The sequence below is a fragment of the Rhincodon typus genome, chromosome 28, assembly GCF_021869965.1.
Source record: "Rhincodon typus isolate 14 chromosome 28, sRhiTyp1.1, whole genome shotgun sequence".
NCBI classification, from domain to species: Eukaryota; Metazoa; Chordata; class Chondrichthyes; order Orectolobiformes; family Rhincodontidae; genus Rhincodon; species Rhincodon typus.
The window spans coordinates 39,514,981-39,531,063 of NC_063359.1; the positions used below are offsets into that span (position 1 = coordinate 39,514,981).

At 42.1% G+C, this 16,083-nt stretch overlaps 1 protein-coding gene across 2 annotated transcripts in view; it reads left to right on the forward strand.

The window, feature by feature from the left end:
- Positions 1 to 1,946: 1,946 nt before the first annotated feature.
- Positions 1,947 to 16,083, forward strand: part of zer1 (zyg-11 related, cell cycle regulator) — a 27,098-nt gene continuing 12,961 nt past the window's right edge. The window contains exons 1-8 of one of the 2 annotated variants that reach the window (XM_048613758.1): positions 1,947 to 2,191; positions 3,315 to 3,474; positions 8,153 to 8,595; positions 9,677 to 9,853; positions 10,846 to 10,960; positions 11,263 to 11,409; positions 13,230 to 13,403; positions 14,097 to 14,312. In XM_048613758.1, coding sequence (XP_048469715.1) covers positions 2,034 to 2,191; positions 3,315 to 3,474; positions 8,153 to 8,595; positions 9,677 to 9,853; positions 10,846 to 10,960; positions 11,263 to 11,409; positions 13,230 to 13,403; positions 14,097 to 14,312 — 1,590 coding nt within the window. In that variant the 5' untranslated portion in view covers positions 1,947 to 2,033. The remainder of the gene's footprint in view (positions 2,192 to 3,314; positions 3,475 to 8,152; positions 8,596 to 9,676; positions 9,854 to 10,845; positions 10,961 to 11,262; positions 11,410 to 13,229; positions 13,404 to 14,096; positions 14,313 to 16,083) is intronic. The other variant, XM_048613759.1, reaches the window with a different exon arrangement.

A 16,083-nucleotide genomic window follows, 5' to 3' on the forward strand; every position in this document is an offset into this window, starting at 1 on the left:
TTCTTTGTTGCAGAGTTATATCCTGGAAATCCCTCCTGAGAAGCACCGTGACTGTAGGCGCACTATGTAGACTGCAGAGGTTCAAGAATGCAGACCACCCTCTTGACAGTAATTACAGATGGACAGTAAATACTTGCCTAGGCTAGCCAGTAACACCCACATCTTGTGAATGAATAAAAAAATGGTAACGTCACTGGACAAGTAACCCAGAGCCTATAGTTTCAAATCCAACCATAGCATCCAATGGAATTTAAGTTTAGTAAACAACACTAGAATTGAAAATTAGTTTCAGGGACAGTGACCGTGAAGCCTTTGTCGGTTGTCATAAAAATCCACCCGGTTCACTAATGTCCTAAAGGGAAGGAAATCTGATGTTCTTACCTTCCTACTGTGAATCCAGACCCACTGAAATGTGACTCTTAAATCACTCTGAAAAGTCCTAGCAATCAAAGGCAATTAGGGATGGACAACAAATATTGGCCTTATTAATAATGTATTGCATCCCGTGAAATAATAAAACAAAACTTTTCTGAACTTTTTCTGAACCTGGGCTGACTTTTACCCAGTCCTTTTTCTGTCCAACTATCTTTCTCTCTCTTTGGGCTCTATCTCCACCTATTGTTTACTCCTACCCTCTTCCTCCCCATCCCATCTTCTGCGTAAATACCAACTTTTTCCTAGCTACCATCAGTTCTGAAGATGGATCACTGGACCTGAAACTTTAACTCTGCTTTGTCTCCACAGATTCCAGACTTGCTGAGTTTTTCCAGCATTTGCTATTTTTGTTTCTGATTTCCAGCAACCATAGTTCTTTTGATTTTTCTGAACTGCTGTTGCCCTGCCTCTCCCAATCTGAATCCCTGCTTGATCAATTGAATTCTTTCATTGAAACAACATGTAGAATATTGAGTAATGTTTCACAACATTTTATATGTTTAACCTGGGTATTCATTTACCAACGATGGGCGACACAGTGGCTCAGTGGTTAACACTGCTGCTTCACAGCACCAGGGACCCGATTCCACCCTCGGGCGACTGTCTGTGTGGAGTCTGCTCATTCTCCCCGCATCTGCGTGGGTTTCCTCCTGGTGTTCCGGTTTCCTCCCACAGTCCAAAGATGTGCAGGCTATGTGGATTGGCCATGCTAAATTTCCCGTAGTGTTCAGGGCTTACAGGGGTATGGGTCTGGGTGGGATGCTCCAAGGATCGTTGTGGACTTGTTGGGCTGAAGGGCCTGTTTCCAAACTGTAGGGATTCTATGATTCTATATTCATTTAGATGGTTTTGGATTAATTGCTTTTTGTTATTTACATTTAGAACAACTTCAAATCACTATTTGAGCTGTAATGGACAAACTGAGCAAACAGAAACTTCAGATTTCAGGATACGCTGTGCTACCCAGTAGTTTACAATACTGAGTGCCTCTCAACAACCCATGCTACACACTGAAGCCATATTCTAATAAATACTTCCAGATACACTGGGATTGTTCAATTTACAGCAGAGATGCTCAAGGGCTGATGTAATAGCAGTTCAAAATTATGCTGGATCAGTTAAGGAGAAATTTTCCACTGTCTGGGGGCGGGGTGTAAGTTACACAGGTTTAAAATAATTCCTAAAAGTACAGTGGAGAGATGAGGATAGTTTTTCTTTTATACACAGTGAATTGCAAGTGGCTCTTTATTACTTTTAGCAAGAGGATGGAATATAAAAAAATAGAGAATTACAGGGCATTGGTGTGACAACACCTGGAGTAATATGTACAATTTTAGCCTCCTAATTTTAAAAAAAAAAGTTATCATCGTCTTGGATGGTGTGCAAAGAACAACAATCTGTTGGCTGATTCCTGGATTGAAGGGGTTGTCTTATGAGGAAAAGTTAGGCAAGTTGCACCTGTATCTGTTGTACTGAAACTTTTGGCTGACTCCTGGCTTCCCCTCATTTCCCAGATCTCTCCCAATATCCATGTAGCTCCAGGCGGTGTGTAACTGCTGAGCCAATTGTGAAGGAAGCAAGGTGGGGGGCTGCCAGACATGGCGTTGTACAGCCCCGAATCACTCATGACTCTGTGCACAAAGTACTGTCTGCACAACCTGGAAGGAACCCTGTGCTACATGCAAGACAATGAGACCCTGAGACTCCATCCTGACGTCTTCCTGCCCAGTGAGATCTGTGACCGCCTCGTCAACATGTGAGTCCCAAGCTATGTGTGTGTGTGTGTGTGTGTGTGTCAGAGAGGGGTTATTGAGGAGAAGAAGGGTAAAGCACAGTGACAGAAAGCGCCTTCAAATGGTGTCATCAGAAAGCACTTCTTCATACACTGGGAGCTTGCAGTGTGTAAATTGGCAGCCATTTCAACTTTGCAACAGTGATGGCACTTCAAAATTACTTCATAGGCTGCAAAACATCTTGGGATGTCTTGAAGTTGTGAAAGCATGGTATAATTGCAAGTCTTTCTTTCCAAAAAGCTGTTGATGCAAGCAGTCAATTGTTAATTGCTAAACTGAAGACTGGTAGAATTTGGGTAGGAAAGGGCATTAAGGATTAAGGAACCAAGACAGCTCGAGGGAGCCACAATCTGCCTGAATGTTGACAGAACAGGATTGAGGGGCTGAATAGTGTCCTCCTACAGGACAAGGGGTCACAATTTAAGGATACAGAGTAGGTCATTTAGGACTGAGTTAAGGAGAAATATCTTCGCCAGAGAGTGGTGAGTTGTGGAATTCTCTGCCGCAGAAAGTGGTTGAAATCAAAACACTGAATTTTTCTAACAAGGGGATTGATACAGTTTTTAGGGCTAAAGGGATCAAAGAGGATGGTGCAAAAATGGGAATGGAGACTTAGTTGAACAATCAGCCGTGATCCTATTGAATGGTGGAGCAGGCTCAAAGGGCTAAGTGGCCTACTCCAGTTCTTGTTTTATTTGTTTCTATAAGTTTAAAATAGTTTGAGTTATTGGCAACAGTGCAAGTGGCAGAGGGTTCACAAGATAAATATGAATAGGAAAAGCTGTAGTTTGGTTTGTATTCCCTCCCGTTTTGAAAAATCAAGGGGTGATCTGATCAGGTTTTTTGAAATTATGTAATAGTTTAATAGGGAAGTAAAAATAAACTATTTCTGCTAGTGGAGAGAGCCCAGAAGAGTAGAACTTCCACATTCAGGAAGTATAATCAGAAAGCATTTACTTAACCAAACAGTAATGGAAACCTGAAAGCCTTTGTTTTTATGTTTTTCTATTGCCCCATCCACCTTGGTCACACTCTCAATCTATGACTGTTTAAATAGACTCGCCTCTCCCTGTGTGCATGTTCTAGGTATATGGACCTGGTAAATACAGACAATAGCTTCCAGCCACACGAAAGCTTCTTCAGCTTGTTCTCAGATCATCGGAGCACCCGACTAACTCACATACACCTGAGGGGCATTCAGGAGGATATCGTGCAGGATCAGGACTTGGTGGCCTTTTCTAAGCAGGTATGTGTGCCTTTTACATTTTAAAAACCCTCCCATTATTTCTTTGTGAAGCTTACTCCCTAGAAGCTCATTTTACAGTTAGTCCTGTTGAAATGCATTGCTTGAACTGGTAAGTGTGAGCTGAGAGACCATTAGTTGGAGTGCTGCTGGCATCAAAGCAGGATAAGCTGGGCATATTTTGTTTCAACAGTCAGTCTTCCCCCTCATGAAGATGGTGATCTCTCACTAAAGGTACAGTTTAACAAGGCCCCAGTCATCCTGCTCACTGAGCTGTTATTCAGCCTGAACAGCTGGACAGTGAGTGTTGACAGGCTATTCAGCAATGAGAGTGAGAATTCACAACTCTACCAATCTCAGTTCCCATGTTTTCCAGTGCAGTCAGGACTGTATCTAACTCTCCTCTCCCTAATCTGGAGTCAGTGGGGCCAATTATTATATTCCCAATGTACCTTTCTTTGAGACCAGCACAGAGCAAAGATCAAACCTGTCACCTTCGTGTTTCGACAGCTGTGCATCAGACAGGATGTTGTAAGGAATTGTAAATATGGAGCTGAGTATAGAACAGGTTTGGGATGTGAATGATCATGTAGTGATTATAGTACTGGACTGGCAACCCACTCTACCTGCAATATCCTTCTATATTTGTTAACCCTTCATGTCTGCATCAATACTGTCTGCTTCAAACACTCCATGTGGCAACAACATCTACATGCTCTCCACTCCTAGAATCACAGATGATTACAGCATTGAAGGAGGTCATTCGACATATCATATCTGGTCTCTGCAAAAGTTACTCAGCACTCCCATTCCCCCACCCTTTGCCATAACACTGCAATTTTATATCTTTAGATAAGTATCTTCTTAAAATCCATGATTGAATCTGCCTTCACTACTCTGTGTCAGGCAGTGCATTTCAGATCCTAAACATTCTCACCATTCTCTAACACTAAACATCCTACCTCAATTCTCTACTCCTCCTCCAATTCTTCCTCCCTCCCTCTCTCACAACTGCACTCCTCCCCCAAAGCCCCCTCCTTCTCCCCAAATGCCTTTTTCCCCAACCTTCCCCCTCTCCCTTAACCCCCTTCTTTTCCTCCAGCCCCATCTCATTCCAACGTAGAGTTATTTTTAAGTTATTTTCAGGACATAGCATTTATTGCCCAATCCTTATGAAGGCCATTTTTGAAGGCAATTAAGCAAAAACCAAGTTGGTGCAGGACTGGAATTATATGTAGGCCCAATTTAGAAAAAGAAGACAGGATTCCTTCCCTAAAGGACATCAGTGAATCAGCTGGGTTTTTTACGAACTTCGTGGATCCCAGCTTTTTATCTACAGATTTCCTTTTGAAGTAATTGAGAATTTGAAATTTGAACCCCAGGTTTGAACTCCTATGAGTTCCTGGTCCAGGCTTTGGGATTACTAGTGCAGTAAAATAACCCCTCATTAGGGTACTTTAGTGTTTAAGGCCTTTGATAAGGTGCTGTATATAAGGTTACTTAAGAAGATAATCACCCCGTGGGGTGGTATATTAGCATGGATAAAGGATTGGCTAACCAGTAGAAGACAGAGAGTTGAGATAAGAAGGTGGGGGAAGGCATTTTCAGCATGGCAGTTTGTAACAGGTGGAGTGCCACAGAGATGAGTGCTGGAGCCGTAGTTATTTACAATATATATTAACTACTTAAGGGTTCTGGTGGCACTGTGGTATTCTTCTTATCTTTGAGCTAGGAGACCAGAGTTCACATCCCACCTGCTCCCAAGGTGTTTAGTAACATATCTGAACATTAGACAAATATCTGAATTAAAGATTTGGATGAGGGAAGTGAAAGTGCTGTCACCATGTTTGTGCATGACACAAATGGAAAGACAAATCCTGAGGATGACACAAAAAGTTTGCTGAAAGATACTGACAGGTTAAGTGAGTGGTCAAAAATCTTGGCAGTTGGAATACAATGTGGAAAATATTAGGTTATGCACTTCAGATATGGAGGGATTTTCTTGTTAGGAGGGTTTTTGTAGGTTGGGCTTGTACTCATAAACGTTTAAAAGAATGGGTGGTGGAGGTTTGGAACTGTCTTACATAAATGACAGTAGATGCTGGATTGTTAATTTTAAATCTGAGATAAATTAATTTTTGGTAAGCAAGATATTAAGGGTTATGGGTCAGAGGCAGGTATATGGACTTGGGTCACAGACCAACCAAGATCTCAACGAATGGCAGAACAGTTGGAGAGGCTGAATGGCCTACTCCTCATCCTATGTTCTTAAGAATGAGAGGCAACCTTACCTAAAACATAAAAATCTTGGTGGGCTTGATAGGGTAGATGTGGAAAGGTTGTTTCCCCTTGTGGGAGAGCCTGGGGCGAGAGGGCATAATCCCAAAGTAAAGGGTCACCAATTTAAATCAGAGATGAAGAATCTCTTCTCTTGGATTCTGTGGAATTCTTGACTGCAGAGAATTGTTGAGGCTGAATCATAAAGAATATTCAAGGTTGAGAGAGACAGATTTTTAATCGGAAGTGAATCCAGGGTTATAGGGAAAATACAGAAAAGTGGAGTTGAGAGGATTATCAGATCAGCCATGTCATTGAATGATGGTGTAGACTCGATGGGTCAATTGCCCTACTACTTCTGCTCCTACGTTTTATGATTTATACGTTGTGAGGTCAGCGGTCACAATGTGTTTTGTTAAATAGACCCAGTCCCGATGTGAAGAACAAAATAAAACACAATTCTTTCCCCTGGTAGGTTTATTCACAGAATGCAGCCTTCCAGGCATGGCTTCCTAACTCCTCCAGCTGAATCTCTTTTAGATATTTTCTAATCAATCTGTTCAGAGATGTTATTATACACTTCTGAAGCAGGTGGGATTCAAACCCTGTTATAGATGTAGACACATTACCACTGCAACACAATAGCTTTTTTTCTTCAAATTTAAACCTGATTATTTTTAATCAACCTGTTCAGAGATGTTATCATCTCTGGGTAGTTGGGAATTAAACTTAGACTTCAGGCTCAGAGGCAGGGATACTACCACTGTATCACAAGAGTCTTTAATGCTATGTGGCATCCTGGATATTTCTAATCAACCTGTTCAGGGATGTTATTACAGACCTTGGAATAGGTAGGATTGGAACCCAGGTCTCCAAGTCTACAGGTAGGGATGTTAAACCATGCCTCAAGAGCCCTTGGTGATACCTTGTCCTTAATAAAACAATACTGTGACCTGTGTTTTTAAACAATGTAATCAACAAATTATTAACAGATTCCTTTTGCTCATTGTATTTAAAGAAAGACTTTATGACATACTTAAACATAGTTAACATATAAAATAATTTAAGGAAAAATATGCTTTTCATAATTCTTATAACTAATCATAACACAAGAAATGTCTCCTCTAAGACATCCAATAATTTCTTCAAGTAAACATTTTTGTCTTTTTTATTCCTTCACGGATTGTGAGTATCTCTGGCTGAGCCAGCATTTAATATCGAACCCTAATTTCCCTTTAAAAGATAGTGATGAGCTGTCTTCTTGAACTGCTGCAGTCCATGTGGCATGGGCATTTCCACAGTAATGTTAGGAAATGAGTTCCAGGACTTTGACTCTGCAGGATGGATGTGGCTTCAAGGGTTACTTGTAGGTGGAGGTAATCCTATGTATACGATCTACGTTCAGAAATACTGATCCATCTGAGAAATATAATACCCATGACACATCATTTAATGCATAAACACATTTGTTTAACCTCTGCAGCTTCCCTTCTACATCATTCCCTCATTAGGTGCTTTCAAACACACTTACCTTTGAATGTTTTCACCCTGCAAAAATGTGGCATTTATATCGAATGACTCAGTTTTTCAGCAGTGACTGAAGGCAGCCTTTTGTCCTAGAAGAGGTCAGTGAGCTTTTTCTGTATCTCAGTTACAAACTGCAAAGAAGAGATCAAAGTACTACAATATGGTGGCCATTCATTGGCTTATGACTAGCACTTAGCCCCTGTAGAATAAGACCTGGTGCAGTCTGACTTTCCCCATATATTCTTTTTGAAAACAAATGCCCAATTAAACAAATTAACTAATAAATTACCACCTTAAAGGAGCATTGTTGCAAAACAAAACTTTAAAGGAAAGTTAATGAATTAAATTAAAATGTTATTCCTAGGGCTGATTTGCACTCCAGCCCCTGGTTGTGGAAGACCTCAGGGACCGACATGCTCAAATGTAACCACAAATTGACTGTCAGAGGCAGACATTGTAGAAATGATCTTAAACCCCCGAATCTATACAGTATCCATCTCTGGCACTTCAGCCGTGCTCTCCATGGCTATTTTGATCTTGTGTTCAGTGTCGGTGACCAATTCCCAGCTGCCATTCTCGAAAAAGGCTTTCAAAATTCCATGAACCTCCTCGTATGTGGAGCCAGAGATGTCTTTAATGCCCTCGCAGCAAGCCATGCAGCTTACCCTAGATATTTTGAGAAATTTTGCAGTTCACTCAGGCTTTGACTTTGCCACCTTGCCCTCTGCCCTGACGTGATTTACACTAACTGAAAAACAATATGTCGCCCCAGTCCTTCATCAAACCAATCCCATCACCTCTGTATCTTTAGTAACATAATCAACAAACCTTTAACACTGTTTCTAAGGTGATGACAAATTCTGCTTTTATTCTTCAGGATCTGGTTGAGCTCCGCCTGGTTAACTGTGAGAAGCTCTCAGCCAAGAGTCTGCAGACTCTAAATAACTTTCGTAGCACATTGGTTTCCCTCAGCCTGTTTGGCTGCAAGAACATTTTTTACGAGGAGGAGAACCCTGGTGGCTGCGAGGGAGATAATGAAAGCCTGGTGAACCCCACACGGCAGGTCCTGGTCAGAGATTTCACCTTCGCTGGCTTCCACAGGCTCTGCTTCCTCAACCTGGGTCACCTGACAGATGGAGTGGATGTGGACCGACTCCTGCGGCCGCTGACCTCCCTCACCTCGCTCGACCTCTCTGGCGTTCAGCTCAATGACATCCAGTTTCTGCTTCAGTGGCAGAAGCGGCTTGGATCACTGGTTCTGTACAACATGGACCTCTCTGAGGAGCATATCTGGGTCCTTTTGCAACTCACTAACCTCAGGTATGAGGAAAACGCTTTTGGGTCAGGGTCAAGTGGCAGATCTTAATTCCTCCTTCCCCAAGCTCATTCCCACCCTCAGCAGTGCATGACAGTGGAAACAACTTGTATAGCATTTTTAACACAGTTAAGCATCCCTACATGCTTCACAGGAACATTATCAGACAACATTTGCTACTGAGACAATAAGACAAGTTACCAAAAGTAATGAAGAAGAGTCACATTAGCCTCGAAACATTAATTCTGTTTCCTTCTCCACAGAAGCTGCCAGACCTGCTGTGTTTCTCCAGCATTTTCTGCTTTTATTTTTATCAACCAACAGCATAATCAAGGAGATCAGTTATAAGGAATATCTTCAAGCTGAAAAGGGTTGAGGGAGAGAATTTCAGTGTTTCAGAGCCAGGTAGCTGGTGGCACAGATACCAATGATAGATTAATTAACATCAGGGAATGTTCAAGGAGCCAGAATTGGAGGAAGACAGAGATCTCAGAGAACTATAGATTGCAGAGATAGGGAGGGACAAGGCCATGGAAGGATTTAAGACCAAGGATGAGTATGCTGGTCTAACCAGCAACACCTACATCCCATGAACAGATTAAAAAAAAAAATTCCCTAGGAAAGTGACTAGGATTCAGTTTTGCTGCATCCCTGATGTTGCTGGAAGCTTCTACACTTCCTTGTGTAGGATTGTTAGAGATTGGTGTAATTTATTCCTCGTAGTAATAGGATTTACAGTATGAATATCAGATGTTCTAAGTATATGTTTTTGAGGGAAATAAAGACTTGCATTCTGTTGTGACCTTCATGACTTCAGGACTTCCCAAATTTATTGTACTTCTACAGTGACAATGGATAGAGTGAAACCAGGCAACCAATTTGTGCATAGCACAAACTGATTTGTGATATCTTTTGTTGATTCATGGACAAATTTTAGCCAAGACACCAGGGAAAAGTCTGGAAGGTGGAAAAAACTTTGGCTCAGAATGGGTAGTGGCTAATTAACAAATCTAATATTGTTTTAATTGTAACCTGAACACATCCACCTCAAAGTCTCGTTCACTATATGTTGTTTCTGTTCCACAGACATTTGGATATTTCTCGTGACAGAACTTCGAGTTTTTACAAATTCAAGCTTACCCGGAAAGTCCTTACTGCCTTTGCACAGAACCTTAAAAACCTTGTCTCATTGGACATCTCAGGGCACCTGATGCTGGATAACTCTGCAATCTCATGCCATGATGAGGCTCTGGGTCCTGCAAGGTAAGGCCTGAGGCCTACCGCCAAACATTTAAACATCAAAGTACTTTTACTGATCACATTTTCCAGGGCCATTTTCAAATCTTCAAATCTGACAAAATTATGTTGCTTTCATTCATTTTGAGTCTTTGATCGCATGTTCAGAATGTTTCGCAGTCATTGAAACATTTTGAATTGCATGCAATGGCTGTGATTATGTAGTCAAGCCTAGTGACCATTGTATGCATTGCCATGTCCCTCAGATAGTATTGAAATGTTTGACCAGTTTATTGGCTTTCAGTGTTGGTTGTTTAGGGATCCATTTGGCCCAGGACAAACTCCCAGCCTCTCTTTAAATAAAATGTACAAACACTCCCACTACTGAATCAGAAGGTTATGGATTCAAGGCCATTCCTGGATATGAGTACTTAATCTAGGGTGACAATCTAGTCTCTACTGAGCCATTGTGCTATTGATCGATATGCTGCCCTTTGGATGCAAGGTTCAACTGAAGCTGTAGTAGTTTTCTGTAGTGGTTTAGATGGATATCTGAGTAATCTTGAAAGAAAAGAAAGGATTTTCACTCATTTTGCAGCCAATATTAATCTTTTAATCAATAAAACCAATTAACCAATCATCCATCTCTCTGGGAATTTAAGACAATAATTTGCATTTATAGCACCTTTACCTTATAAAATGGCTCAAAGCATTTCACAGACATGCTACTTAAAGAAAAGTTGACACCACTCCAAAGAAAGGAATATTAGGATAGATGACTGAAGCCTTAATCAAAGAGATAGGTTTGAAGGAATATCTTGAACCAGGAGAGAGAGGTTAAAGGGCAGTTTTAGGGAAGGAATTTCAGAGTTTAAGACCTAGATGGCTAAAGGCATGGCTACTGATCATAGGCACAAAATATGTCATTCTGTGGCAAGTGCTTGGAGATGTTTCTGAGAAATGTGATAAGACTGTGCACCAGTTACTGCACATATTGATTCACACTTTTTTGTCTTTAGCAACGAACCACAGAAGAGCAGCATTGAACCATTCCGTGCACTGAGGAGATCTTTTCAGTTTTTGGGACTGTTTGACACCACACTTTGTAACCTAACTCATATTCCTGCCCACAAGGTAAGCATAGCGAGCTAGTTCTCGTTGTTACTCTTTTTAAAATCATTTTAGGATATGCATATGTGTCTGTGTTTATGCATGATTGTGGGTGTGTGTTTCCATATGTGTATGTAAATGTGTCTTACACATGTGTGCATCTCTGCTAGTGGTTCCAATGCACTTATGTCCTTGTGTTTGTGATCTGCTATAATTGCTTGGAGCTGGAAAAGGACCATCGTAAGAATCTTAGAGCTTACGTTCAGGGTTTGGGTTGTAATTGGCTGACCTGCAGACTGAACTCCAGATTGTGTTCCTGTTTCTAGATAACTGGTGAAGCAAATGAGGATCAAATCCTGAATGCCATAGAAGCTTACACTGAATACCGGCCAGAGATTGCGTCACGTGCAATAAACCATCTCTTCGATATCGCACGGATTGAACAGTGTGACCAACCATTGCGAGCTCTACAGGTAAGCTTTGAACATTAAGTCCAGTTGACTGGGATCTGACAGTTTTAGAATGGTACTGAAACCTGCTTTAGTAGTGTCAATGTAAAGTGGTCACTGCTTCTCCAGACGCAATACTAAACCTTGTTACTGGATCCACTTTATGACATTTCCTTTTTTAGCACCAAGGTCATTGCAAACTTTCCTTCATGCAGTGCTTTCAGTATATGCTGTCCTATTCAGCTTGTGCCTCCTCACAACCAGCTGTTTGTGCAAATAATAAGAACTTACAATTATAATGTAAAGAAGTCAATCATTTCTCTTTTAGATACTTCCTTAAATGAACTGCTATTACATCTACAGGATTTCCAATAAAACACAAGCTGGTTGCAGAGAAAACTTTAGTCAGATGAAGCAATAAAAGGAAAGAACTGAAACTTCTCCCCTCCAACCACCATGAAAAAAATGCGAAAAAGTCTGATGTTTTCATAGGAATTCTGTATAATTAGGGTTCTGGAAGGAAATGAACAAACCTTCCAGTTTTGTGATCACCTTAAAAACAAAAAAGTGTTTTCAGTGATAAATCCAAGCAGTGATGGTAAGAACTGCCGATGTTGGAGTCAGAGATAACACAGTGGAGCTGGAGGAACACAGCAGGCCAGGCAGCATCAGAGGAGTAGGAAAGCTGAAGAAGAAGGGTCCCATCCCGAAGCGTTGGCTCTCCTCCTCTGATGCTGCCTGGCCTGCTGTGTTTCTCCAACTCCACACAGTGATGGTATCAAGCTCTTCTTTTATTCTTTCATGGGAAGTGCACGTTGCACACAAGGCCAGCATTTGTTGACTTTTCCTAATTGCCCTAGAAGGGGTAGGCTTTCTAGGCTTGGAGTCACATATCAGACAACCATTTTTCTTCTCTAAAGGGCGGTAGTGAACCAGATAAATTTTTGTAATATTATCAGATCACTGCAAAGTAGCTTCTGGTTTGAATTTTAAATTTAGATTTTCTTTCGATTTGAATTCAAATTTCACTGTCTGCTGTGGTAGGATTTAAACCCATATCCTCAAAACATTAACCTGGAACTCAGAATTACCAGTCCAGTGACACTATAATAATGCCTCTGCCTCGCCTTGAAAAGTAGAAAGAAGAGAAAGGATAATGTATGGGGAAGGAGTGATTGGGTGACGCACACCAAAGCTTGTGACATACTGTAATTTGATTTAATTAGAGAATTGGTTTCCAATGTTAAAGAATATCGGTCTATGAATTTGAATTCATCTCAGAAGCCATGAAGCAACATAAAAAATAAAATTATATCAGTTAGAATATATTCTGAAATTACCTATCTAAATCTTTTCACTCCCCTCTTCTTTATGCCACCTGCCCTAAAATGTGGCCAGTTTTATTTAGTAATGAGCCTGTGAAGCACCAAACATTTTTACTCTGTTAAAGATGCTATGGAAGATGTTAGTGGATACAGGAAGGTTGGAAGGAGAAAAGTAAAGTGTTCCAGGTGTTTGAAGTCTAGGGAGAAAATGATTTAGAGTTGGATTTGCGAACATAAGAAAATAGTCAGGAAAAGATAAGCTGATCTGTCAGCGTATGCTGTTCAAGCATGGCACACCGTCTCTCACAAACACACTGATACAGACACGCACACATACCTCACCCCTCAGTACAGAGATAGCATAAAGAGGAGAAGAAAGGATAATGAGTCGATTAATGTGGTCTAAAGAGGAAGAAGTAAAAGATAAAGGTTTCAAATTTTCTGACCATTGTTGCATTGATAAAACAGACAGAAGGAGAGTGGTTATTTTAAAAACTGTTTCCTGTTTTCTCATTGCAGCTGGTGATCTCTGCATTGAAGTATCACAAATTTGATAAAAGTGTTCAGGTGACAGGAAGCGCAGCTCTCTTCTATCTGACTGGCTCAGATTACCGGCACGAACAGAGCATCAAGCTCCGCCGCCAGGTCATTCAGGTGGTGTTGAATGGTATGGAGTCCTATCAGGAGGTGACGGTATGAACTTATCCTTACAATCCACAAGTGTCTACCTTGAAACAGAGGTCTGTTTCAACACTTAGTTTATTAAAAGCCAGATATCTCTACTGTATTCACCATAAGTACATTTACATGTTTTGTTTGTCAATCACTGAAGGTTTATGCGAGGTGTATAGGGCAGATTGGTGGTGGCTGTCTTTCGCGTGACCCCCCTGCCTCAACACCTTTTCTCCGCTGCCTCCACTCCACTCCCACGCCCATCAGCTTCTGCTGGTTCAAGCTGCATTCAGGATTATCCTGACTACATCCGATCATCATGTCCTCCTAACACAAAACCAACAAACTCAATATTCTTGTCTCTGTTTCCCAAAGTCCCCGATTTACTGTGCATCAGCGATCCCTTGCTTCACACATTCCAACATGAGCCTCCTCCCCACTCACTCTTCACCCCCCAATACCCAATGCACCCCCTTACTGTCCTCCCCCACACCACCTCACTCTATCTCACCTCCACTTTCCCCAGCCCATTTCTTCAGCCTCACCTGTTCCCCTCATCTCTCCCCATGCGCTTTTTCTCTCTTATGCTTACTCGTTCCCCATAGTCCCAGTCTTTCACTCTTGCTGATCATCTCTGCACCATTTGATTTTTCTTGTGTGCTTAGTAATGCACTTTCCACAACTCTCACTCTCACTCGCTTCCTGGCAACGTAGGTACAACGGAATTGCTGCTTGACGCTCTGCAACTTTAGTATTCCAGAGGAGTTGGAGTTCCAGTACCGGCGGGTCAATGAGCTGCTCCTCAGTATCCTCAACCAGACTCGACAGGACGAGTCCATTCAACGTATAGCAGTGCATCTTTGCAATGCACTGGTATGCCAAGTTGACAATGATCACAAGGAAGCAGTGGGGAAGATGGGCTTTGTCACGGTAAGTGTTGTGATGCTGAGGACTGGGCAGAGCACTCTACTTTTAGATATTTTTCATTGCTCCAAACATTTCTCCTGAAGATAATTTGGGAAAATGGGATAATGGGAGGACATGCAATCACCCCATAACCTTTCAAAGCTCAAAGGGGAGGTGGTGGTGTGGAGGTCATGTCAATCAATAATGCTGGCAAACGTTCTATGGACATGGGTTTGAATCCCTCCATGGCAGATAGTGAAACTTAAATTCAGTTACATGTTGAATAAAATGATGGACTGATGGTGGCCATGTAACCATTGTCAATTGTTGTAAAAATCCATCTGGTTCACTAATGTCCTTTAGGGTAGAAAATCTGCCATCCTTACCTGGTCTGGCCTATGCATGACTCCAGACACACAGCAATGTGGTTGACTCTTAACTGTCCTCTGAGTTATTAGCGATGAGCCAGGAATGCCTACATTGAACGAATGAACAAAATTGCAACTGTGAAATGTAGTCACAGTATTAGGAATCACAGCAGCTAATTTACTGACAGCAATGTCATACAAACAACAATGCGACCCAGATTATCTATTTTAATAATACCAGTTGAAGATTAAATTTTTGCTTCTATGTAAGTGTTACCTCCCCTGCTTTTGTACTGACATGGGATGTTTGACAAGTGGGAAATTGGAGCCTTGTTTAATGTCTCATCCGAACAGTGTGACCTCTGACAGCACATAGCCCTCTCAGTGGAATATGAGCCTGGATTTTGTGCTCCAGACATTGCGTGAGATGAATCTTACTGCCTCGACCTGAACAAGAAAGTTAATTGGCCAATCCTAGTCCATTCATTCCGAAAGATTACACATTGCTGAACTGTCCCAGAAATTAGATCAAGTTTTTTTGCACTCAGTCCCCTGTCCAGGGTCTGTTTTGCATGTTGATTGCTCTTCTGATATGAAACGTACTTTTGTCTTTTACAATTCTGAACTTGTATCCTCTTAACCTATTAGTTAAAATCTAATTGAAGTAGTGTATAGTGTTAAATACACCCTTACAGATCTTCCTACAGAGATAGTAGGATCTGCAGAAGCTGGAGAATCTGAGATGACAGAGTGTAGAGCTGGATGAACACAGCAGGCCAAGCAGCATCAGAGGAGCAGGAAAGCTGACGTTTCGGGCCTAGACCCTTCTTCAGAAATGGGGGAGGAAAAGGGGGTTCTGAAATAAATAGGGAGAGAGGGGGAGGCAGATAGAAGATGGATAGGTGGAGAGGAGACAGACAGGTCAAAGAGGTGGGGATGGAGCCAGTAAAGGTGAGTGTAGGTGGGGAGGGAGGGAGAAGATAGGTCAGTCCAGGGAGAACGGACAAGTCAAGGGGGCGGGATGAGGCTAGTAGGAAGGAGATGGGGGTGGGGCTTGAGGTGGGAGGAGGGGATAGGTGGGAGGAAGGACAGGTTAGGGAGGTGGGGACGAGCTGGGCTGGTTTTGGGATGTGGTAGGGGGAGGGGAGATTTTGAAGCTTGCGAAGTCCACTTTGATACCATTGGGCTGCAGGGTTCCCAAGCGGAATATGCAGTGCTGTTCCTGCAACCTTCGGGTGGCATCGTTGTGGCACTGCAGAAGGCCCAGGGTGGACATGTCGTCTGAGAAATGGGAGGGGGAGGGGGAGTTGAAATGGTTTGCGACTGGGAGGTGCAGTTGTTTAGTGCGAACCGAGCGTAGGTGTTCTGCAAAGCGGTCCCCAAGCCTCCGCTTGGTTTCCCCGATGTAGAGGAGGCCACAACGGGAA